This window comes from Epinephelus fuscoguttatus, linkage group LG5, assembly GCF_011397635.1.
Source record: "Epinephelus fuscoguttatus linkage group LG5, E.fuscoguttatus.final_Chr_v1".
NCBI lineage: Eukaryota > Metazoa > Chordata > Actinopteri > Perciformes > Serranidae > Epinephelus > Epinephelus fuscoguttatus.
The window spans coordinates 37672131-37699094 of NC_064756.1; the positions used below are offsets into that span (position 1 = coordinate 37672131).

The 26964-nt window shown below is 41.1% G+C and overlaps 1 protein-coding gene across 1 annotated transcript; it reads left to right on the forward strand.

Moving 5' to 3' along the window:
* Positions 1-6249: 6249 nt before the first annotated feature.
* On the forward strand, positions 6250-26493 carry LOC125888934 (uncharacterized). The gene is made up of 11 exons (XM_049576592.1): positions 6250-6312; positions 6776-6871; positions 8441-8550; positions 13425-13553; positions 14690-14835; positions 15813-15897; positions 16263-16407; positions 19031-19224; positions 20639-20777; positions 21951-22078; positions 23521-26493. Exons 2-11 carry the CDS (start codon positions 6799-6801, stop codon positions 23668-23670), a joined length of 1299 nt encoding a protein of 432 aa, XP_049432549.1. The 5' UTR covers positions 6250-6312; positions 6776-6798; the 3' UTR covers positions 23671-26493.
* Positions 26494-26964: the final 471 nt, after the last annotated feature.

Consider the following 26964-nt stretch of genomic DNA (forward strand, 5'->3'; position numbering starts at 1 on the left):
GTCATCTGGTGAAAAACAAATTCCCAATTGACCTATGGCTAAGCCACACCCTCTTCCACTCACTCAGACAAACTATCAAGATTCAGTGACCAGGTGCTATGGCAGGTGTCACAGTACACGGCATTTCGCAGGAGGCAATTTATGATTTTTGGAGACATAATGATCAGATGTAATTGAGAAGTAACCAAAAGGGCCTAAACTACGCATTGGAGGGATATAGTCATCATTTTATTGTCGAGAAGGTCGATGAAAAGCTTAAATTACAAGCCAAAATTTACAGGTCCCAGTGTACGCTTGTGAACCGCATCTCGTTGCCGTCACCATCAAAGACAACAAGTTAAAGTGCCACTGAAGTTAAGGTTTTGGCTCAGAATATGAGAAAAGGAAAACGGCCTTTTTACCATCTTTACCAAGAGTGTCTCTCCGTTAGTTTGGTGCTACAGTATTTACACTGAATCATTCAGCATAACGTTTGCCAACCTTTGTTATCTCTGCGATTATTACAGATAAATTAATGAAGCTAAGCTCCAGAAGTTAATGTTAGCTTAACTAGAGTCCTATGGACAATAGCTAACAATGATGCACGATCACCAAAGTACAAAACTAGAACAAAATAGGCTAATGAACTCCCAGTAAACAAGGTGACATGATGAACAACGCAGCTAGCAGCTAACGTTAGGCTAACTTTAGCTAACGTTAGCTAGAGATGTTAAAGATAACTTTATATTTCTTTCCAGCAAAGTGACAATATGTTGGCTCAAACACAATGTTGACTTACCTTAGAACAGATGTAGACATCCTTGTTAATCTTATTCACGTTGAGTTGATGTTGTGGTCTAACGCACAACTTTATCCAGAGGAGACACTTTTCTCGGTTGAGATGTGGTTTAAAGTGTAAAAAAATACACCTCGTCGCCCAGCCTCTCAGGATACCTTGTGTCGGAGTTGCATGTACCCCATGCACACCGTTTGACCATTTTTAAACTTCAAATCTCCGAAAAAGCTCATAAAACCAAACAAAACTGACTTTCTGTAATGCATTTCAATGAACGTCCAGGCAGAGAATGTCTGAGTGTATGGGAATGGCTATACGCACTGTGATTGGCTCATCACGTTTGAGGGCGGGACTTAGCCATAGGTCAAGTGACGTGTGAATCTGAAATTTAAAATGGTGAAATGAAAATGTTTCTCAACGAATAGGCCTATATGGCATTAGAAATTAAAGAGTTTGTAGTAAAAGGTCAGAACTCATGCCTGCCAAGTATTCAGTGGGCCTGTGAGACAGAGATTATGATATGAATTTTCAATATATTATGATATAGATACATACATACATACACACACACACACACACACACACACACAGGCGGCCTGTCCCTCCCCTTAGTATGAATGAATGATTACTGCAGGCTTCTGACAGGAGATTTTTTTGTATCACGTATGCATCTAACAGTCAACAGCAAACTGTTTTCCCACCTTTTAAACTAAAACGACCCATTCCACAGAATAAAATGTTGGCACACACATGCACACACACACACACAACCTTTTCTTAACAGAGATAGTGGTGTCGGATTCGGGTTGCATCAGACCGGCAGCAATTTGAAATGGAATGAAGCCCACAGATGACAATACAAAACAGTAGTCGAAGACACCACATCCATCCACAGTACAATGCTCTTAAAGCCCTACGTTATCAAAAGCTGGCAAAATACATTTATTTAATCTTATGGCCTTTAACAATAATCTATCATATTGAGTTATCAAGGACACTGTTTTCGTGTATACAGAAATGTGAAAGATATGACTGAGGAAAAATAGGCTAATTCAGGGCAGCGGGTCCACCGGTCTGCCCACCTCAGATAGCAAAATTCTTTTGGCCCATATCTGGCCCACACCCGACATGTTCATCCGGCCCACATACCGCATGGAATGATGGCACCTGGGTGGTCCGCTCCCGTTTGCCAAAAGTGGGCCACAACCAAGCCATCTCAATGCCAGATGTCAGCCAAAAACAGACCAAATAAACCAGCACTCAACCGAATGTGGGCCACTGGTCAAAACTCTTTTGGGCCATATCTGGCCCACACCCAACATGTTCATCCGGCCCACATACCGCATGGAATGATGGCACTTGTGTGGTCCGTTCCCGTTTGCCAAAAGTGGGCCACAACCAAGCCATCTCAATGCCAGATGTCTGCCAAAAACAGACCAAATAAACCAGCACTCAACCAAATGTGGGCCACTGAACAAAAAAATGAATCCATTATTAACATGCTTGTTTCTCACATATGATCCACAGCAGTCATAATGCTACATATCAACCAAGAGCTGACCAAATACATTAAAACTCACTCAAATGGGAGCCACAGTTAGCTCTCAGACTTAACTGGTTTACAGTCTATGACCTTGTCTAGCCTGCACACTTAAGAAGTCACAACCAAACCATGATAAAATTTTGTGAAATATGAAAAAATAGAATAATCGTCTGAATTTGTGGCTACATGCCATTATGGTACACCCAGATACTGTTTGAATGGGGGCATCCAGTGGTCCAGTCTTGTTGGGACTCACATCGGGGTCTAAGATGAAGAAACCTAAGAGTAAGAATTGAAGAAATGACCAGACACGAGAAACAACTGGTGAACGGTAGAGAACTATGTTTTATTTTTTTTAACCTTTTCCATAAAACAAAAGGAAGAACAAAATTCAGGCCAAATCAGCGGAACACAGTTGTTGACCTCCGAAAAACTCCCTTTAAGAAATGCACAAAAGAACAAATTTAGTTGACTCAGTAAAGCAGTACTGTGGTTACTGTATATGGCGGCAGTGAGGTGAAAAACACAAAACCTCATCTTGGGTCCGTTTCACAAAGCAGGTTTAACAAACTCTGAGTCTAATACTGAACTCTGAGTTGATCTACTCTGAGATAGGAAACTCTGAGTTTCCGGTTCCAGAACAGCTGATTTGAATCAGTTTAATCAACTCGGAGTAGTTTCACTTGGAGTTAAGCGCGTGCACCACAAGTATAAAAAGCCAGCATCAATGGAGCCCCGATTCGACGAGTCACCATGGCAACGGGGAAGAGGAGGGCTGCGTTTTTCACCCCACTAGAATTAGAAATCTTAATGCGCTCATACGGCGAGTTTGAACACGTTTTCAAAAAGAAGTGCAACACCGCTGCAGCTGCAAAAGAGAGGGAGACAGCGTGGGAGAACATTGCTGCTCGGGTCTTGAATGGTAGCCTATTAATTTATTTCATTTAGCTGCAATCCCGCGGGGGAGAAGCGCACTTGCAGCAGTTTAGGATGAAATGTCATAATAATAATGTGCATAATCTCATGGGGGTACCTCATTTTGATCATGTTTTACATTGTAAAGTAAATATTAAGTGGCTGTTTGACTGTGCAGTTGTTTTATCCCCAACATAATGCTGTTTTCACACACAAATGTCTTCTCATCTATATCATGTTCTGTTAAATAATTAAGCCTATTTAAACTAACACAGACTTCTACTCAGCCAACAGAAAGAAGACAGATGCCCGTAAAACGAGCACACTTTTCTGACCGCCCTGCATACAGTTGCCTTACTCAAGTGCTCAGCATCTCCGACATTGTACAAAAAACTTCCATTTGCAAAGAAACACAGCGCAACACACAATATCTGCTGGGATGTGAGAGCATGACTACGATTGGTAATGTTGCAAATGTAAGGATGGATTAGGTTGTGTGTGTAGATGATGGACTGTGACGTGAAACGGTACCGCTCAAAAATATAATTGTCTGGAAATGCTAAAACATCTATGCGTGGTCTGATAACCATCTCCCGACGAATATTTAATTCTATGCGCAGTAATGCTGCTTCTTCATCCACGGGATCGTTATCAAAAGGACATGCCATGTTAGTGAAAAAAGTCGACACCTACTGTGCCTAATGGACTTCTAATATACTGACTCTGCACTCAAAAAAGTGCTGGGTTGTTGCTGTAAACACATTTCTGGGTTGATTAGGCTGGGTCATAATTCTGGGTTGTTTTGGTACTATGAACACACTGTTGGGTTGTACTGTAAACACACTGTTGGGTTGCTTATGTTGAACAGCTGGTTGGGTTATTTTGACCCAACTGCTGGTTCATTCATTTTCCCGCTCATCCATTGTCCCATCAAGAGAGATTTGGAAACACGGACAAAGAATTTGTGGTGGACACGATTTGCGGTAAGTTAATATGAATTTAATAAGTTGTGATAACAGCAAGTTAATGTCTAAGGTACATTAACAATCTTAGGATCAGAAAATAAAAACAGTAACATTAACTTCGGTCGAGGTTGAAGATCAGTAAAGTTAACTTGTCAAAACGTTTTAGTAACATTAGTGCATTAACGTTAGCTCACCCAACCACCAAGCTAGCTAGCTAATAACGTTAATTGTTGAAAGGAAGGACTAGATTATGCACATAAGGTCATTTACATAATAACGGTATGTGTGGTTTGGGAGAATCGAGAAACGCAGTGAACATTACGGGGATGTTTAAAGTTAACCAAAGTTAGCGTTAGCTAACGTAATTTGCCAGATGCCAGTACAGTGGAAATTCCCCTGAAACTAGCTAGCTTGACGTTGACTTGGGAGAGATAATGTTAACGTCAATGATTTTGGTGCTGTAACGTTACGTCACGAACTGGGAGACCGCTGCAAGAGACTGTTTTCCTTTTCTTAACGGTGAAAATTCTGCTCTTCACTTTGGAGACTGTTTGAGACAACTATATTAGATGGACATAACCGCAAACGGTGGTGAGTTGATTTGCTAACTTGCAAGCTAACATTAATGGGAATTTAACATTAGCTATCTTAAACCTATTTAGCAGCAAGGCAAGCTATCCAACAAACACGATTTTCTTAGCTGGACGATTCAAACGAGACACTGATCATAAAAGTTACGTGGAAGTACTCGTATCTGACAGCAGACAGATAGGTCTGTCAATTTGTAAACTGATGGGGTTAACGTTACTGCCCCAAACACTAACGACAGTTAGTCAAGCTGAGTCAGTCAGTCAGTCAGTCATAAGGTTTTTCTTTTAAAAACGTCTGCTCGTGCTGAGCCAGGAAAACAAGTTGTGTAAATGTCTATGAGTTCCACGTTACATGAACATGATATGAGCAGCAGAGCATGAAATAAATAGTGTAACGTTAGTGTTAGAGCTAAGCACTAGCTTGATAAACTAGCCTGTTAGTTAGCCAAAATGTTTTATATTTTATCGGTCTGGTAGTTTTACGAACACTGTTAACACCCAAGGCAAGTTTTATGACCGATCCATCTTACTGCCTTCGTAATATCAGTGCTGCGTGGCAACAAGTGACAGCTGACGTTAGCGTTAGTTAGCTTAGCTCAATCGTCCGACAAACAATAACCCATAAAATTATAATTCAACATATTTAAACAAAATCAACAACAGCTGCCAACAGTTACAGTCCTTACAAGCTTAGCTAATGTGTGTCACAGGTTAGATTGTCAAAATTACAGTAGTAACAGCTTAAATCCCGGAGGAACTACGCTAGCATTAGTGACAGTTGCATCCACTAGTATGCAGTTATCTCACGTTACAGTTCCCTCAAACCAGGGTTCGAACTATGTGGGAGCCAGTGGGAGCTGAGCTCCCATAAAGAGGGCATTAGCTCCCATGAAAGCTGTAAAACCATACATCTGTAGGGGTCTCTAACAAAACATTAACAACCACTATTTTATCACAAATTATGTATTTTTCAATGTAATGAGTAGTATTTACGTTAGCGAGACAAGTAACTTGTCCAAAATAAGGACATGTTTTCCAAAAGAACGACGATAATCTCCCGTGAATGACAGGCCTTTGGCTGCAATTACGGCGCCAAGACATCATGGGGCGCTGTAGGCCTATATTGTTTTATGTGCTGTAGATGTGGTGAAATAGAGCTCCGGTAGCTGACATCACGCAATCCCGGCATGCAACAGTCAAAATCTAAACACAGCCATTTTGGCAGGAACGTGCGCTGTTCAACTGACTGCTTAACTGACAGCTAACAGCTAACTCTTCTCTTCTTCGGGCCGTATTCATATAAAAGTGAACATGGCGGACAACTGTTGTGCCCTTGGGTATCAGAACAGTCGATACGTGAAGGGGAGAGCGTTTTATCGAATCCCGAAACATCCCGAAAGACGGCGGAGGTGGATTAACGTTACTGCCATAAAACGTGCACGAAACGAGCAGAAGAAAACTGAGCGGTGGGAGCCCACAGGCAACGGATTCCACTTGTGTAACGTAGTGATCACTTAATATCAGGTACAGAATCCCGATGCAGTCGTTTGAGATTTCCTTAATTTTCAGGCTGGTTTTGTGGATTTGGAGCTAAATGTTATGCCTGGGGCACGTCATGTATTAATGACACTTGTTACCTGGAGAGGTTGGAAAAAGATATACCTTTCTTCCCTGTTCCAAAACCAAAATCAAGCCCTGAAAAGTGTAGGGTTAGCTAGCTAGCTACTGAAGATATAGCCTACTGAATGTATACACATGCTGCTTTTGCTTTGTAATGATTATGACAGTGAAAAAAAGGCCGACCCTGCTGTACAGGAACCAGTGAAGGGAAGCAGGGAAATATCCATTAATGTTGCTGAACTAAGAGCGCCAGAAATTACAGGTTACTATGTAAAAAATAAATAAAACATATTGAGTCATTGTAAAAAAATAAATAAATAAAAAAAATAAAATAATCTAACTTAGTCAATCTGAACTTTTATCCAAGGTGTGTGACTGAGTTTTCATCTGATGCTGATGGACTGTTTTGTGAGAGAGAAGCTACGGGAATGGCAGCTTGACAGCCTGATAGACACCTTTGAAGGTAAGTTCATTTTTATTGATTTGTAATGTTTTTAAAATGGACTATATTTAGCTACAGCCACAGCCTTTATAGAGACCAACGATCAAACTAAGCTGCTGCATGCCAATTTTGGCACATTTGCCTAAGGTTGTTGACCTCTGGTCTAGGTAATTAATGAGAAACACTGTAACATTGTGCTGGCAAAGGTTCACAGTATTGGGATTGTTTATAAATTTAGTCTTTATTTAGACAAGTATTTCACTGAGACATGCAGCCTCCTTCTCAAGAGAGATCAAATAAAACTTGGTGGCCAACTACAGTTGATATTTGGTGGCCACAGGGTAAGGTTGATGTCAGATCCTAATATTTAAGTTTATTGTGCAACTTATTGTGTTCCACTGGGTTCCAAGTTGCAACTGGTTCTAAATTTCCAAGAACCAGGTATTTGTTAGGGCATTTCGGTTCCTAACTTTTCAGTTGCGCTTCTGGGTGAACTGCAGTGAGTATTTCTCATCTGCCAGGACCTGCTACAGGGACCTAATGTGGTGTTATTTGTTACGCAACAAAACATGCGGAATGCTTAACAATGGCTGACTGCAAACGCTCACAACTTGCAAAAAATGCAACACCGTCAGCAGGGATTTTGTGCAAGGGAGGAAGCAGCTCCAATATGATTAAGCATTTACTTCAACACATCGTCAATCTAAAGTAACTAGTCCATACCCATTGAGTGCACTGTTGCCCATGTACAGTTTCACATGGTGTGTGTTTGGGATACAGGTCATAGGAAATTGCAGATAAAAATAGTCAACTGAACCCATTAAGAAGAGCAATGTATTCAGACAGAGTTTTTGTGAATTTGATAGTACGATTGCTTTATTGAAAGTACAGTAGTACATTCATTTTGGATTTCTTACACTTTCTGTAATAATGGATGGGGGAACCTGGGACAAAATCTTATAAAATGGTTAAAAATGTGTGTCAATTTAGGGATCCTTAAAGTGAAAAAGCTTGACAACCACCACCCTAAATTATCTGCATCGCTCTCTTTATTTTGGTCAAAATCGAAATCATGATTATGCAAACGATTATGCGGCACACTTGATGACTTATATTGTTTACACGACGGCATGTCATTTCTGTCTCTACATGGTTGTGCGTTTACAATTCTCCCCTGCTCTCTGTATCGCGCATGGCGGAGTTCGGCCCACACACACACAGGGGCGCGCGCACTCACACACATAGACCAAACTCTCTCGCTCTCCCTCTGCCATTTTTTGCATGCTGTTTTTGAAATCTTCTGCGATCACCTGCCCCTCGCATTATTCGTAGTTCACCTACTTGACTTGCTTGTTGAGTGAATAGAAGAGAGGAGGAGAGGGGGCAGTATTGTGCATGCGCGGCTTCCAGGTGCGTTTGATTTGCAACACAAGACAACGAGAGTAAACTGACAAGAAGCGCATAATCGTTTTATGTCGATTATTTTGTTTTCATAATCGTTGAAAGCCCAAATCGTAATCTAGATTAAAATTCGATTAATCGAGCACCCCTATCTCTTAGTGTTTTCTGTCTTGCCTTTTTGAATTTCAGACCAGGAAGCGGATGAGGAAAGTTTCATGCTTTTGGATGACAGTGCCATCGCCTCCCTCATCCCAAAGGTTGGACAACGGGTCAAATTCCAGCGACACCACAAGGAGCTTGTGAGTAAAATTCAGTTATAGGTTTTATATAAAGTAGGTAAGTTTCTGTTTGATCATCAGACACTTCCAGACCTTGACTTTTTTTTACTTAGCTTTATGCCACTGAACTTTGATGCTATGAATGTTCAGTTATGGCATATACATGCTTCCGCTGCAGGCAAGTAATCCCCGGTCATGTGAAGGGTTTGTTTGCCCACTTGAGGGCAGTGCATGGCATAAATAGTGCTGCAACGTTCTTTCAATGCTGTGAAAATGGTTGCCGGCGGACTTTTGGATACATTCGATCTTTCAGAAGACATCTACTTCAGCATTCTGTCCCAGAACAGCATTACGGCCCAGAGCAGCATTCCAGGGGTGCCACAAGAGCATCTTTGCAGGGACTCTCAGTTCCCTCAAATGCTGAAATGCAGACTGAAGAAATTTCAGATCCTTTAGAGATTCCAACACAAGGTAATGAGGACAACGATTACTGGGATGAGTTGGAACCAGAAACCATCACAGAGCGAATTGCTCTGTTTTTGGCAACCCTTAAGTCCAAATCAGCACAGACCTACAGTACAGTCAGCTTTGTTGTCCAGCAGACATCAAGCTTGATTTCAGATATTGTTGATTCACTGCAGAGGAAGACATTGTCTCTGTTTGGACAATTAGGTCATGAGGATGATTCAAGGGTCCAAGAACTTGTCCATGATTTTGAAGAAGCAGTATGTCCCTTCAAAGGATTGGAATCAGACTTTAAACAGGTACAGTATTTTACAAAGTCAGGGAACTTCATTCACCCTGTAGAGGAGGCTTTGCCTGGAGTCTCCTTTGTGCAGAGAAGGGACTCTGCTACTGGGATAGTTCGACAGGTTGCAGTTCAAGATGTGTTTTATCGTGTTCCGCTGAAACCACTCTTGACTAAATTGCTCGAGATCCCTGGCACTTTGGATGCCATCTTTGCCTGGCAGCAAAGAGAAAATGGAGTCCTTTTAGACTTCTATGATGGTGAGTATTGCAAACAGCATCCTCTCTTCTCCAGCAAAGTGTCTGTTCCACTTCTCTTGTACAATGATGACTGTGAAACAGTCAACCCACTTGGTTCAAAGGTTGTGGTGCACAAGTTGGGGTTCCTTTACTTCACAATCAAGAGTCTGCCCCCAGAGTTTCTGTCAAAACTGTCGTCACACTTTCTGGCTGCAGTTTATAAATCAGATGATGCCAAGACATATGGCATTGATAGTATTCTGCAACCAATCGTCGAGGAACTTAAGGATCTTGAGGTCAATGGTATCTTGCTCGACACACCTCACTTCAAGGGTACAATGCGGTTTTCAGTTGCCCAGTTGTGTGGGGACAATCTTGGCTTAAATGCCCTCCTTGGTTTCACTGAGAGCTTCTCCAGTAACTACTTCTGTCGCATGTGCAAGGCACACAAGACAACTACAAGGACACAGACAAAAGAAGATGTTACACTGATGAGAAATGAAACCAACTATGCTGAAGATGTTCATCGTGCTAACCTGTCAGAGACTGGTGTTAAGAGAGACAGTATTCTGAATAGTCTGTCCTACTTCAATGTGACACACAACAAAGTTGCAGACATCATGCATGACTTGTTGGAAGGGGTGGGCCCATATGAACTGAAGTTGATACTCAGTTCACTGATTGAGGACAAACACCTCTCCCTTGAAAAACTCAACTTCCGAATCACAAGTTTTGATTATGGCTTTCCTGATCTGAAGAACAAGCCATCTGTGATCGGGAAGCATGAGCTTAAAAATCCTGAAGAAGCAATGCATCAGTCTGCAGCCCAAATGTGGTGTCTCCTCAGGTTGATGCCGTGTATGATTGGGGACCTCATACCTGAGGAAAACAAGCACTGGGAGCTTTTGCTCCTCCTTCTGGAATGCATGGAGATGATTTTCTCTCCATCTCTTACACCAGAGGCTACAAGGTACTTGGCTGCCATCATTGATGAGCATCACTCTCTGTTCTTTGAGCTGTACCCCAGTTTGCATCTGCGTCCAAAACATCACCTCATGGTGCACTATCCCAACGCAGTTCTTAAGTTGGGACCCCTGATCCAGTTCTGGTGTATGTGATTTGAGGCCAAACATGGCTTTTTTAAACGCATCAGCCACATCACCTGTAACTTCAAGAACATTTGCAAAACCATGGCATTTCGGCATCAGATGATGCTATGCTACTCCTTCCTCTCTGGTTCTCTGTTCAAAAATGAAACAGAAATTGGCCCAGGTCACAGCACTTTGCTTGCTGTAATGGATGGTTTTGGTGATGTACAGACTGGTCTTGAAGGTATCCCACCTTTTACAGAAACCTTTGTACCAGCTTGGGTAAAGGTTAATGGTACACAATACAAGCCTGGCATGACAGTATTTCTGTCTTACGACATTGATGGTGAGCCCCAGTTCGGTCTCGTGAAAACTATTCTGGTCTTTGATCACTCAGTCAAGCTTGTTGTCCAAAAGTGGGATACAGAAGGTTTTGAGAGGCACTTTTTTGCCTACAGTGTAACCGCAACCAGTAATGTGTTTGCTGTTGATCAGAGTTCTCTCCTGGACCATCACACTCTCCATTCAGTGAAGTCCTACAGAGATAATGACAGCTCTTTGTATGTTTCACTTAGATGCAGAGTCTTTTAAGATTCTGTGTTCTGGTCATCAGGGCTCTAGCCTAGTCAAATCGGATTTGACTGTTCAATACAAAGATTCAACTACTATCAGCTAAACTAAACTACTATCTGCCACTAAATCAGCCTACATTAGTCTAATGTTTTACTTGCAAGACTCACATTCTAAAGCCTTTCTTCGTCATCTGTGATTTGAAGTGTGCATCCTGTTAAGGCATTGATGATCTGCTTCCATCTGGGCCTGTCTTGGGCTACATGTTGGGGCTCTCCACATGCCAGATCCATCTCTTTCAGTTTGGGGTCACAGTTCTCCGTCATGTTGTTTTGGGCCGACCTTGTTTGGATTTTCCAGGTGGTGTCCATCTTAGAGCGGTCTTTGGTATGCACTTCTGGTCCATTCTGAGAACATGCCCACGCCATCGTATGTGCTGGCGTTTGACCTCTAGCACCACACTCTGGCTGTTTGTCTTTGTGTAGAGTTCTTCATTTGAGATCCTTTTTGGCCCGAAGACGTGGCCTATTTTTCTGAGGCATCCATTGTGTCACCTTTTACTACACACCAGCATTCCAAGCCACACAGGAGAATAGGTTTGACATTACTTTTGTAGAGTCTGACCTTTGTTCTCAGGCTGTACTGCTTTAACTTCCAGATGGGCTAAAGTCTTGCAAATTGCTCCATGTACCTTCCTAAGCCTTGCTCTGATGTCCTTTTTTTGCTGCATTGTCTTTGCTGATAGGGCTGCCAAGGTAGGTGAAAACTTCAACATAGTCAAGTGGGTCACTGTTCACTGTGATGGGTGCATCTGGGTTGGCACATCACTTAAGTTTTGGAGGTGCTGATGTTTAGACCTGTTTGCTTGGTGAATGTGTTCAGCCTGTCATGTTTCTCCTGCAGTTGTGCTTTTGAGAAGAGAGCAGCTAGGTCATCGGCAAAGTCCAGGTCTTCAAGTTGGGAAAAGAGAGTCCCCTGAATGCCTTGGATTTGTCAGCTGTTGCCTTCTGCATGATCCAGTCGATGAAACCGGAAAGAGGATTGGAGAAATGATAAATCCTGTCGTTCACCAGACTCCACGTGGAACCATTCTGACAGGTTTCTGTCGACTATAACACTGCACTCAAACTGGCGATAGAACGTCACCATGAGTATGACAGTCTTTGGAGGAACTCCATATGATCGCAAGATCTTTCATAGATCATGTCCTGTTTATAGTTCTCCTGCTGGGCTGCTGACGGCGCTATCAGCTGAGGAGTCAATCACAGTGGACGGATGTTGTACCACTGTCTGATTCAAAAGTGGTTTTGCCGACATCACAGAGCATTGGAGCAGCCAACAGACTGAAATCATGCTGCCTTGCTTCATATTGTCCGCCGTCACACAGCCCTCCATTCCTATTACTCTTCATTGCTTCCATCACAGTTAGTTCTTGTGGTTTTGTGGTTTGTACAACAGTTGAGTATAGGCATTTTTTAAAAGGTTGTTATGGTAAGGTAAGTATTCATATTGGTGTTCTTGCAGTATTTTGGCAAGCAAAACTGCACTCAAAAAGCCAGCCATGACAAGTTAAGAACACCTGCAGCATTGGGCTCACACCTGTTTTGTCCTACAGCATTCCCTTGCCCAAGCCAACATGTAGGCAACCAATGCAGTGCAGTCTTTGAGCAGGACAGTGACTCTAGGGATAAACAATAGACACCAAGGAGTCTTGTATGGAACCGGTGCCACTGAGCATGCATTAACGGTGCCAGTGGGATTAGTCACTGGGTCGGCTTGTGCACCTCCTTGGCTAGTTTGAGATTTCCACTTGGCATGTGCCACCAAGGAGTCCTGTATGGAACTGGTGCCATTGAGCATGCATTAACGGTGCCAGTGGGGTTAGTCACTGGGTCGGCTTGTGCACCGCCTTGGCTAGTTTGACTCGAAACCCTGAGGGAAAATTATGCTTACTTAATAACTTCTATGAACTGCACACATTGGCTCTCGTGCTGATTGTTGAAGTTTGGTAGCCAAGCCATTTTGAGTTGGATTTATGGAGATTTATAATGACTTTGCTTGATCCCGGCCCTGTAAACGAGTTTGAAGTTGCTTGGTAAGTAGTCAACTGTATATGGCACATGTAGGTTTCATGTCCAGTGCACTTCAATATATTTTGCCAAATATGTGAATAACTTTGTACTTTATCATATTATCTGTATGTTTTAAATACAAGAAGATTTTTGAATACTTTCTAAATTATGACTCTAGGTTACCATTTCCAGCAACCCTCGAAGTTCTGAAGAGAGTCATAGTTTAGTAGAATCACTGCAGATGGGGACGGTGGAATCCATACCGACAGATTCTCTCAGCGTGACTGTGCAACTTTATCCGACATTTGTAAGTATCTCTATGAAGAAAACCTACATGAAAATACAGTGCTAACTAACGCCGCAAGCAGCGATGAATGGTCACAACCAATCCTGAGATTCACAATTTTTAATATGTATAACACATCTGCCAGTTTTCATGGGTTTTTGAGTATCTCCAAAAATTATTAAAGTCATCAGGGGGTGCTATAGAGCCAACCATATCCAAGCCCAAATAAGACATCAAATCAAAATATTTATCAGTTCAAACATTGGTGCAAGGTTTCATGAGTTTTGGAGCATCCTAAAGGCCTCAAACGTGTTCGAACATTTAAAATTAAAGCTTGAAAGATTGCCGACTTCCTGCCAGAAAAAATCTCAAACATTTTTTTGAAATATGTTCTTTATGATGAGAGTGATGATACCACTAATTTTTGTGAAAATCAAAGCAACTTTATCCCAATGGGGGTGCACGTGGGGCGCTATAGAGCCTACTGACCATGCCCAAGCCCAATCACTGCAGAACTTTGCCATTTTCACCACTTCTGACATCTGTGCTGATTTTCTTGAGTTTTCATATTTTCCATATTCAGAATCCAACAGGAAGTCAGCCATTTTGAATTTGGTTTGCAATTTCTAGTGCATTCTTTGCCATTTACAGGCATTGCACTTCTCTCATTCACAACTCTTCCTAAAGAATTAATCAGAGCAATTTCAAATTGCCATGAAACAGGAAGTTGTTGTAACTCAAATATACATTGTCCACTCTTCCCCAAATTTCACGTTTGATAAGATGCCCTGAGGACATCGCCACCTATTGGCAACAGGAAGTAGGGCTTTTGACAGTCATCATTTGATTTACGTGAAATTTTCAAGGTATTATGTAGTGGACATACAAAGCGACATTTAACTCCTTCATGCAGTGTCCAGAACACATGAAAATTCAGAGCACTGTCAACCAGTTGTCATCTGGCAATAAGGTTGTGGCCGTTGTGCAACATGTGAACACTGGGGTGCGAGTGCTTGTTCATCGCTGCTTGCAGCTTTAATGTAACATTTATTTGTATTCACAATTGCTTCTGAAGTTACTTGAAAATACTTGAAAATGTAGTCCTTGCAGAGAGGTCATGTCACAATTTAATTGTGATTCATTCTGTTTTTCTATAGGCAATTCGTCAAATTTTGAATGGCACTCTGGAGGGGAAAGCAATAGTAAAGAGTTTGGATGAACAGCAATCTATTACCAGCAAGCACAGAAGGCTACTCGTAAGACTCCTTGTATCCCACGGTCTGCTGGAAAACAATGGTGAAACGTGAGTGAGCTGCATATTAATTGGCCTGTGTTACCAAGTGTTTATGACGCACATTTCATCCACACATTAAACCAGCTGATTTCACGAACACTTTTCAACATATAAAGGCCCAGACACACCAAGTCAATGCCAAAGAACTAGCGGCTTTTGTCGCCTCACGTCGCCTTTGTTTCTGCCAAAAAGTTGCACAGGCGACACAGGTAGCGGTCGTCTGTATTCGTCATGCAAAAAAAGGGAAACCGGAAGCGAACAAACCTGTTGCTATGGTGAACTGGCGTTAGCCCATAGCCTACCATTTCCACACCACTTCAGTTGCTTTATGCCAAAAACATGTGAAAACCCATAACTCTTGAAACACAAGATAAAAGGCACCGTATGTCAGCAGTCTTTTTGTCAATTCGGCATCACTATAACCCATAAAGATTAACTGTATGTCCTTCCAAACTTTATTTATCTACCTGCCTCTCTTGGTAAATTGCGCTTTTAGTGGGAGAAGACTGTGGGAATGAGACAATAAGCAGGGGGATTATTCCCAGTACATACATGGAATATGTATGAATATGAGACGATAGAGGACGTTATATGCGAGAGTGGGAGAAGTCTGGAGTTACTGATGATGTCCGACATGATGAAAGAGACACTGGGAAACATGAGTTTGTTTATTTGCTGCTTCGCATGTAGTTTTAAATGAGGAAATCCGTAACTGCCAAAACAGGGCATGCCAAAGTGTCCATGCGGTAGAAGGGGGCATTATGGCATGTTGAATCGTCCGAAAAGCTGCCGACAAACGGTTGTCTTGTGCCGACGTGCAAGACACACTGCCAAGACGATGGGCACTAACACTTATCGACAGCCTGGCATTGACTGACGGCTGACCATCGGCTTGGTGTGTCAGGGTGTGTCTGCTTTCACCGAAGCCTTCTGCAGTAGACTATCATATTGCTTGCTTCTTTGACAAACTGCTTTTGTCTAAACAGGCCATCCTCAGACACCAAGAAAGCACTTGCCATGTCATTGGTGTATGAATTTCCATGTCTCAAAGATGATACCGGCAATGGTTATGTAAGTTGATTCAACTACACGTAAAAGGAGTAATCAGTCATTTCTAGCCCCTCCCATATGCATAAAGAGGAATATTTATGTACTAAAATATGTTTTTCAAATATGTAGTTGTTTTGTAGGTTTAGCAGTACACATTATGGGTCTTACTGTGTACAAGGGCAGCCCCTTAAAAATGCAAGAGGTCGGGGAGGGTTGTTAGTATTGAGTTCCATGAATTGTAAAATTGGTTATTTTCAAACACAAACAATATTTAGAAGAACATAATTTTCAAAGAAAATTGTTGATTGCTCCTTAAAATCTCTTGCTGTCATCTCTTTGTGGTATACACCTCACCCAACCTGGCTGAATTGAATATAATGTTACAGGGAGCTTGGTACACCCCTGGCCGAAAACAGCGACCTGCCACAGGGTTCCTCGAGGAGCGCTTGAGGAATGTCAGAAAGCGCTTGAGAAAACTGAACCGACCACGTCACCAGGAACTGCAGGAGAACCATACTGTCTGTATACCAGGTACTGGATCATGATTTCCATTCAATTTACAGTTTCCATTATCCTAATTTTCTGGTAGGGGTTTAGTTGTTCCAGGAGCTAAAATTACATTATGCGATATTATGCAAATGTTTTGCATTAAAATGACCTCTTGCAATGTTTGAGTCATCATTGCAGGTCTCTTTCTACAAGGGCTGGCCACGACTTAAAGTCCGTGTAAAGAAGCAAAAAATGTCTGTTATAAGTTTGTCACATCACAGAAATATGTGTCATTAATCACTGAGCCAAATTTGAAAGATTAAAAAAATTGCTAAGTATATAAAATTAGCTCTCAAAATCATGGAAAAACAAGCACTTCTCTCTGCTGTGAAACGCTGGGGGCGTGTCCGGAGGTGTATGTCTGCAGCCTCTCTTGTCTCATGACTCCAGGCAGCAGCCATTCAGTCCACGCCCACTCGCGGGAGGGAAGCTGCCTCCATGTACTGTACAAAGACGTAACCCCACACCGGCAGCCGGCGGAACGGGGGTTGTAATCCAGGGAGGGAGAGTGTCGGTTCGGCTCCACTGACTGAAAATATTTTTTCCAGCGGATGTCTTAGTTACAACATGGTTGAGCTAACTGGAGTAGTTTCATGTCGTACCCGACAACGGGAGGCTTTTAACAGATGACGTCCTGATGTTAGCTCTGCTGCTGTTAGCTGTCCCTGTCAGCTGCAGCCACTGATGCTTTGTAGACATTGTGATTTCCCAAAACTGAATAAATACCACACATAGCAACACAAAACTGCTTTGCTTGCTCAATCATGTTGTAACTAAGACATCCGCTGGAAAAAATATTTTTTTCACGGACCGTTTATTGAGTTATTACAGACACTGCTAACGGCTAATTGCTAACGGCTAACAGCTAACGGTTAGCCCAGCTAATCTATAATAACCATGTTAATTATAAAACGTGCACACAGAAATAGTAATGTTTGTTCAATCATTGTGTTTATACACTTTACAAAAATCAGATTAGTTTAAACGGTGATATAGTGACGTGAAAAATGTGATATATGTATATAGTGAAACTGCTGGTTTTCGATACTACTGCCTCTTCTTCTTCTTCTCTCAATTTATTGGCAGATTGCAAACAACTTCCAGGTGCATACCGCCACCTACTGTACAAGGTACAATTTATACTGCTACAGCCTCAGGGGGCGTGTTTGTAGCAGGGATAGCTCTGTTACGTAACGCGGCTATGATTTAAGGCCCGCCCATTAAATCCAGAAAATTGAAACCTAGAAACACAGTTTGTGGAGCCCAGCTCCACAATTCCATTGTAAATGGTTGAAAGGCTTTTTTACACATTTTGAGAAGTACTTTTATGACCTATTTAATGTGTTTCGAAGAAAATAGCAGAATTTACTTTACGCAGACTTTAAGATTTTCCTCGTCGACTAATACCGTAAACTCAGAATATAAGTCGCACTGGCATATAAGTCGCAGTCTATTTTTTAAGGTCTCAAACAGGGAAAACAAGGTTTTATATTACTATTTGTTAATAAAAACGTTATACAAGTTATTCCTACACTGTTTCCCTTTATTTTTAATTTGAAACACATTCAAAACACAATAACCTCTTAAGCAGCTTTGGTTACTTTTCAGATTGCAATTTTCCAAACAACCTCTTCAGGAAATAAAATTACGGTATAACAACATCGGTCAGCTTTCAGTGAAAATGTAGTGTAAAAATAAATAAAATCCTATTGTCTGTCCTGTTTATTGCTTGGGCACTGTTATTTACATGACAACACCTGAACAGAACACACACAGACACACACTCATTGGCTGTTTGTTTCTACCTCTCTCCTCGCTGGAAGCCTTGGACCTCCAGCCGCCCGCCTCCGCCTTGATTAAACGCTGAAAATAAAATAAAAGAGGGAGACAGGTTTTTCCTATTTTATCTTATTTTGTTTTATTTCTCCCTCTCCTCTCGTTAGAAGTGTCGGACCTCCCACCTCCCGCTCCCGTCTCAAAACACGGAGGTCTCCCTCTCCGCAGCTGAGCACCCACGGCGCATGCCCGGCCTGTTAAATACCCTGTAACCACTGTGTGACACAAACTCAGTGCTTTGGTCATTAAATAATATCGGGCTCGGTTCAGGTTCGGACAGAAATATGCTGCCCGTGCCACACTCTAACACACACACACACACACACACACACACACACACACACACACAAACACACAGAAAACCGGACATTATCATCAGTTTATAAAAGACCCCCGGACGCCCCGGACGGGACGTGAAAAGTGGACATGTCTGGACAAAAGAGGACGTTTGGTCAGCCTAACGTAGTGCCATCTTGTGGGTCAAATTACCTATGTCAGCATTTACCTTGGTCTATAGGTCGCACCGGTCTATAACCCGCACCCAACTTTTTAGATGAAAAAAGTTGAAGCCATTAGTCAACTAGTAAACACAAGATAAAAGGCACCATCAGTTAGTCTGTCTGTCACAGACTGTCACTCATTTGGAACTAAAAACACACTTTGTCTTTAGTTTGAGTTTCTACATGTGATGCACTTGGCACGCTTGACAACATTTTTACTGGAAACAATACTAGCTTCATGTTTGTACTTTATCATCCTTGTTCAACAGAATCTGTTTTGCCTCCTGAAAAACTCCAAGAGAAGGTTGACTGGTTGAAGGTCCACAAGTTTCCAGTCTCTGAAGTAGAAGCTTATATGAGGGAAACAGCTATATACAGAGGCAAGTGGATTCGCAGCAATGGGTCCAAAAGCATCCCGGAAATCTTGAAGGCGTTCCCCAGGCTTGTCGACAACCCTGGCATGGTAAATCATTTTGCTTTTGTGGTTTTGTTTGTTTTATTTATTGACCTTGATAAAAGATTGCTGATGGGTTTCAGAAAATAGTATTGCGCCAGATTTCCACTGGATGCGTGTCTGTTGCGGAACGGCAGCGCTGGTTATCCGCTGCGTGCTCCGCCGTCCGTCAATACCCACCGGCTGCGTTTGCTGTGCGGTGCGGTGCAGCTCCGCCGGAAGACATCTGGGTGCACCTCCATGATTAATATCTCCTCGTCCATGGTGTCAACGGGGTGAAATGATGTCTGAAAACCTCTGACCTGTTGACTTCAGGCCTGCCTCTGCCCATTATGTAGTTTTCATGGTGTAGTGCAGGGAAATATGATCCGCTGTGAACACTGTGTATTTTATTTTGAAAATTAACCTGATGTTTTATTGTGTTTCTATGCACGACTTCCTGCCCCGCATGATCTGCTCTGTGCGGAATTGCTGCGTTGTGCTCCGGCGTCCAGCAAAAATAGAAGTCCTGCGTATCTGTTGCGGAGGGCTGCGGGGTGCCAGAGCTGTGACGGAGCTGGAACGCAGCACAGCCACAGCTGGTGGAAACACACACATTGACTAGAATGGAATCCTATCGGCTCCGCTGCCGTGCCGGAGCGCAGACGCAACCAACATGCATCTGGTGGAAATTGGCCGTCAGAGCAAGCTCATGAAATAATGTATCTCAAAGACTACATTACCCTATTTCTAATAAGGTTATTTCTTATTTCACCATTTTATTTCTACTTAATTCTCCACCTTTTAGTGTTTACCCACAAACTGCTTTAATCTGCTTAATTCATCTCTTCCCCACGCATATACACCTATACCTCTCTCTTACTGCACACACCAGCTTGTCCCACCCTCTCTCTGTTTCTCTCTCCCTGTCAGCTCTGTTAACTTTCTTTTTGTCAGCATCGTGTTTTTGAATTTTTTCATCCACAATTCTGTTTTCTCAACAGCAGGTGACCCGTGTGTGGAGACTTACTGTTAATGAGGTAGCATAATGAAACCAACTTGGTACTGAATGACATGTCTAACAAGTTTTTAGAAAAACTACAGCATAAGTACACCTAAATTAAACAGGATAGATCGCGTCACAATTTACAAAAGGGGCGTTAATACCAGAAAATGTCTCTCTGCATGTGTTTCCCTGCAGAGCAAGTTTTTTTTTGTATAGATATATTTATTGAAAATATACAAATGATAGAGTATGTATGTGCTTTAGAGGTATATTCCCTTTTTCAATTTTTTTTAAACAAACCACAAAAAATATACTGATCGATCTATCAAATTTACATCTCTTCATCATCCTATCAGGTGCCTCAAGCTTGCCCATATCCTTTCTACAAACACTGTTGTTGTAGTTACATTTGTTCTCCATGTTTTCAAAATTTATCAGATATCACAAGACTTCGAGCAGCTTTATCCAGAAGCAGCACCGAAACTTTTTGAAAAATGGGCTGCTGTCAGTGACAGAATCCTTGCATATGCCCAGCGAGAGGGAAAACTGCACTTGGTGCTGGATGACATGACACCCGGTAAGCTATTTCCTGTAGTAATGTCATAATCTATTTTAAAAAAAAACAACAAGAAACAGTTTCGATATTTTTGAAATTAGACTGTATTTCAGACTTCCAACCCGTTATCAATTGGTAAATGCTACTTTGCTGTTTGCCTTAGTATTGAAATACTGAAAAACTGGAATGCAGTTGCATAGAATGCATTTGAGACATTAAATTTGTGTTGTCACGGTACTAAAATTGGGACCCACGGTATGATACCAGTGAAAGTATCACGGTTCTGAGTAGTATCAGGATACCACAGCAAAAATGAGGCAGATGTGCCTTTTGTCATTTATAAAAAGATAAATCACTTTTCTATAATACATCAATGATATTTAAATGGAATAAATTACTTATTGACTTATTCATACTTCAAAAACAGCATCAATAAGTGATTAACATGGGGGGATCAAAATAAAATAAATAAATAAAATAAAAATCAACCAGCCACCCTCCTCCCCTGACAAGTAAAGAACAGTCCCTTAAGTGCGGTGAGGTTTGTGGACCTTTACCTGCCAGAGAAGAGAAATGCGAACGGCTCGTTTCTTCTCTGACACGTCACATACCTGTGTGTCGCCTCAGCTCGGCTGTTCAGGTATTTTTGGGCAGTCATGAGTCATGACACCAACGAAGAGGAAATTATTGGACCTGGAGCCGGACTTCTCCATCACCGGTAAGCCGTTATCTTGCGCCGTGGAGCACCAGGCCACCGTATTTCGCCGTATTCCTGTCTGTGACCCCTGTTCAACCCACAGCCGGCAGGATTAGCCTTTCGTTTCTGCTGCTGGTTGAAATCTGTACTTCCACAGCATGCTCCAGAATGATTTCTTTTGCTCACACAAAACTATTTTTAGTCGCAAATGCGAGTAAAATGCCCTAACCCTAACCCAAGCCTTATACATCCACAGCAGTAAAACAAGAAGTAGTAGTACGAACATGTTTATTAAGTGGTTTAAATTGAAATGTGTCTCCAACTAATATATTGCCATACTTGGTAACAGTTTTAGAAAAGCCATAGCTCACTTCAGGCCATGATATGTTGTGATTATATCATAGCTAAGGGAGTTTTCAGCCAACAACATGAGCTACTGCTTGACCATACTATTTAAATATTAATATAACACTATGTTTTATGCTCAAATTGTTTAGTTGCTAACAGTGAGAGAGCTTTGACGGTCCTGCCAACTCTGCTCCCCCAGTCCATCTACAAGGATGGAGGAAAAGTCGTCAGACCCACCACTGAGGAGTCCCGGAGATCCTTTATTAAGATGCAACCAGTAAGTTTTGCTTTAGTTTTCAGGGTTTCCCCTCGGATTTTTTGAAGCTGTGGTGGTGGGCTGTAGGGGAGGGGGACTGCTGCCGCTGCAGCAGCAAAAAAATGTATGATTATGGCAACTTAGAATGTTTATGAATAAATTATTTATTTGTTTTTCAACTGAGTCCACAACCAGCAGAACATGAACACTGGAAAAAAACAAAATTTCACAACTGTACAGCTGTAAATCTAATGGCATAGTTTGCAGCCTGGCTGAGAGTATTATTTTTCTTGCTTTTTTGAAAAAGAGTTCTAATGTGCTGTTGTATGGGAACTCAGCCAGAGGTGGCCCATTGATTCCGAGTAGGAGGCATGCTGCCAGATGATCCCCCTGCAGCCTGTTCCTCAGGTCTGTCTTCACTAGGGCTGACCCAAAAAATTCGAAGCTTCGTTCGATGGCACGGGATTCGATTGTTAATTTTTTTTTTGAATATTCTGCCTTTTTTTCTCCCATTTTTTTAGGGGGGACCTTGAATGCAACACTAACCCCGCATCTCCGACAAGGAAATAGAAAGCCCAATGTGCAATGAATGGAGACCTATTATCCTGCTTGAACACAGACGACTAAATTCTTTCAACAATGTGACTCAAAATAATGATAAAATAGATTTTATTGATGTAAAATAATATGCTGATGGTGACATTTTTCACCGGTCCGCTGCGCTCTGAGTCTGGTGTCAGTGACACATGCTGCTCTGAGTCGCGCATCTGTCTGCTTGCGCTGCAGTGCACGCCGAGGGTTTAAATTGTTAGTGTTAAATCAAAAGTTAAACACTGCTTATCAGCAAGCCTGAGCCTCCTTATCTATTGTTACCTGACTCTCCTCCTCGGGAACTTTCCTCTTCTTTTGAAAATAATTTAAAATACTACGGGGTCCTGTGTGAGCAGCTGCAGCACTTATGCAGACAGGCGATTCCGGTGCATGTTTTTCAAAGCGTAGTGAAACATTTTAATGATATTTGAAATTTAATTTCAAACTAATTATGGTCAATATGTGCGTAAATAATAGGCTATATATGTATCTATATAACCTATATATCCATTCATACAATATACTACTTAACATTGTTTTCACATTAAAAACAACAACAACAACAACTTGTTTTTAAGGTGTGGCGGCTTTTATTTTGCTGTGACGGTGCGTCACGATCAATTACATGTAGCGGAAACCCTGGTTTTTATACTTCAGTAAAGGTGGATGTTTATACTGCTTGATATGCTTGACAACTATGATACTAATTTAGGTAATTTAGAAGCAAAAAATTACAAGCTGTGAATGTAAAACTAAACAGATGAATGAGAAAATTAAAGTTGAGGTGAAATTGTAAATCACATCCCTGTTCATATTGTGCATCTATTAACAATATACTGTATGCCAATTTGTTGTAATTGTGTGATTAACAGGTGGGGACCAACATGGTGGACTACCTGCAAAATGCAGAGACAGGAGAGGATAACATCCCAGGCCTTCACCATTTTGTCAGGGCATGCAATCGAAACGGACTCGCTGCTGGGCGCTGTCGATTTGTGTTTCAAGGCTTTTTTTGTTTTTGACCTTAACTACACTAAGCAGTGCCTCTCTACCTGGGAGTTTCTGCAACATGCGATTTATCACATTGATGGACATGAGTCCCCCTCTGTCAAGTTTCTTAGGACAAGTATCTTTGCTGGGCACACTTAGAGTTCGTTAAAATGTATTCTGTTTGTGGAAGCACTGTTTAGATTTGTAATTTTTTCTATAATGATATGCTGTTGAACTGTTCGACCAAACAGTCTGGTTCAGTTGATTTTAGTTACACATGTACATGTTACACATTTCATTAGTTAGACACAGTGTTTCCATTGCCAAAAGTTGTTAATGGTACTGATTGGTCAGAGTTGGAGCGCCCAGAGTCATGTTGTCATCTGCGCTCTGATGTCAGATTTCCTGTTTGTTTTTTCTGCAGTATTTTGTTTTGTGTCGGCAGACCCAAAAACCACTGTTTGCATTTTGTATTCTGTACGTATTGTGATTTTGGGCTTTCTCAAGCTGAAACTCCAGAAGCTCCACCATATGCATTTTATGAAAATGAGAATCCAATGGTATTTTTTTTTTAAATTGACAATGGTATGTGTGCAAATAGATGTGTGTGTGTGTGTGTGTGTGTGTGACTGAAAAAAGTTTTATTGCACAAAAATATGTGTCAACCAAGAAATATGTTGGCATTAAAAGTTTCTGCACTGTCATGTTGCGAATGCTGAAAAAATGCTGGAAACAAAGAAAAGACTCGCTAAATTGCAACCAGTTTTGTTTTTTGTTGGTCTCAAACATCTGCAGTGGTCTGTGGCAGCTTGGCAAAGTCAGCTTTAGAAACATTGACATGATACATATGAGACATGCAAATGTAACGTATTCGTTGTTTGCAGAAAGGTGCAATGCTGTATGTGGTGCTTGTGGCAGTGTGTGTAAGTCTGGGAGAGGGGAAGTGTGTGTGTGGTAAATTTGTATGCGTTGATGTAATTTTAAAAAACGAAAATGAAATCTCATTTACAGTTACCTTTGTTGTGTAGTGTGTGTTTATGGGAAATTAGACAGGAAGTAAGTGTATTGGTAACATTTAACCGACCAATAGAGTTCATTTCACTTACTAGATTAAAGTTAATTAATAACCCAATGTATAGGTCATATTTAACCCAGCAGTAGAGTTAATTTTACTCACTAGGTTGGGTAAAATAAAATAACCCAGTATATGGGTAATATTTAAACCAACAATAGAGTTCATTCTACTCTCTTGGTTGGGTCAAATGAACAACCCAGCATTCTGGGTTAAATGGCATAACTCAGTGCCTGGGTCAAACCAACCCAGCACGTGTTCTGTCCAATAGTGACCCAGGGCAGAGGTTAAGGTTGGGTTGTTTTTTAACCCAGCAGTTTTAAGAGTGTGATTTTTTTAAATGATTTTTTAAAATGACAGACGGCAGAAGTAGGCTACGCCAAAACTCGCCTGCTGACTGAATGAATGAGGAAATCAAATGGAGTGTGTGGCTCTGAAAGAGGGCGGAGACAGAGAGAAACTCAAGGTTCATTGAGAAAAACCTGGTCCCGACCAGGTTAGGTTCATAGAGTCTGTCACTATGGTAACTGACCGAGAGCTTAAGTTACCTCTCTCTCTGAAACAGGCTAGAGTTACCCCTCTTTCTCTGGTTTGAGTTACCTCCCTTTTTGAAACAGAAAACTCAGTTTCCCTCATTTCAAGGTTAACAGACTCTGAGTTTTCACTAAACCTGCTTTGTGAAACGGACCCCAGGAGACCAAACAAAAAAGGCCCTGTAAAATGATACAAAGTTGTACAATATTGTGTTGATGTCTTTCAAAACTTCAACTTCAAAATCTATAGTGTGTTTTTAATTACAATTTATCTGACTGAATAAATTAAAGAAATAAAAGCAAGGATAAAATCTTGTGATTAAATGTTTCGCAATGTAGCTGTAATAGTTTAAAAAAAGGAATAACAAATTAGAAAAAAATATATAGCTTCTGTGCTCCCGAGTCCTAACTGACTAGCCTATTTCAAATTGAAATTTATAAGTTTGAAAGCCGTGAGTCTCACAAGAAAAATTGATCTGGTGTGTGAATCTGAAGTGTTTCTGTGTGTGTGTGTGTGTGTGTGTGTGTGTGTGTATGTATGTGTGCCTTTTTGTGTTTGTGTCCCTCAGCTGTAATCCATGTATGAGTGCTACTGTAGGAATGGGACAGGGCAGGGATATAAAGTGCAATATTTTTATGTAGCCTATGTGCGTGTGTGCTGTATGGGTGTCTGAAAGGTTGTTTTATTTATGTAGAGTATTATATGTCATGTTTTCCATGTAATTGTTTTTTGTCTTTACTGTGATGCACATTTAGCTAAGCTCTGAATGAAATGGCTATACAAACTAAATTGACCTGATTTATCATTCAGTTTGTTGCCAGGCAAACAAAGTCTTCTCTGCTCAAGTTGAAAGTTTTGTGTGACCAGTTGTTGCAGTATCTGCACCCTTTTGTGGGTTTACAATAGCCCTTTTGAGTGGAAAAGGGTTAATACACAGGCTTCATTCCAGTGGGAGCGTGCCTATGTTCCCACAGCCCTATGTTCCCACAGCTCTGTATGTATGTGTATGTAGGTATGTACTGTATATGCATATATGTAGCATGTGATTGTATTACATGTATATGGGGCATTCTACCAAATGTGTGCAAAGTTAGGTTGGAAATATTTTTGAAATTTTGTATGTTTTATTTCCAAAACTTTGTCCCTCTATATATTGTACCATATGTAAAGGTCACATATCTAGTAAAATGACTGTAAATTTTTATATTGTATTTTCAGACTGTTTTGGAATGTTTTTCCTCTCCCAAAATTTGTCACTACCGAAACATATAGTATTATATTATACAAAAATATATATATAAATAATAAATATATATATCAACCTGTTATGCTTGTTCCTTCCCTTGTTTAAAGATTTAATTTTTTTTATTTTTTTTTTTTACAAATTTTGACTGAAGGTTTTCACAATTAAATCTATAAAAATTAATATTTTAACAAATTTTGAAGTAAGGAAAACTAGATAATTGTGTTAACAAATGTAGATAGGCACAATGAAACTTTTCCATCCATAGTGTGATAATTGTAAAACCCTGAATCTGTGATGGTATAATCGAGCCATCAAAACCTCAAATGACTGCAAAATTAAAAGTGAATAAAATCTACTCAAAAAGGCACATCATAATCTAAGACAACAGATAAGATAGCATTTGAAAGATTGTAGATCTGCTCAGGCAGTGCTGGACTGGCCATCAGGCATACCGACAAAATTGAGAAGAAACTC

What these genes read in the sequence shown, in the direction of transcription:
- LOC125888934 (XM_049576592.1), top strand. Translation starts at nt 6,799, where the DNA reads ATGCTGATGGACTGTTTTGTGAGAGAGAAGCTACGGGAATGGCAGCTT. An exon ending in CCTGATAGACACCTTTGAAG is followed by an intron (nt 6,872 to 8,440) that starts GTAAGTTCATTT and finishes TTTGAATTTCAG; the next exon opens with ACCAGGAAGCGGATGAGGAA. An exon ending in CCTTTATTAAGATGCAACCA is followed by an intron (nt 22,079 to 23,520) that starts GTAAGTTTTGCT and finishes TGTGATTAACAG; the next exon opens with GTGGGGACCAACATGGTGGA.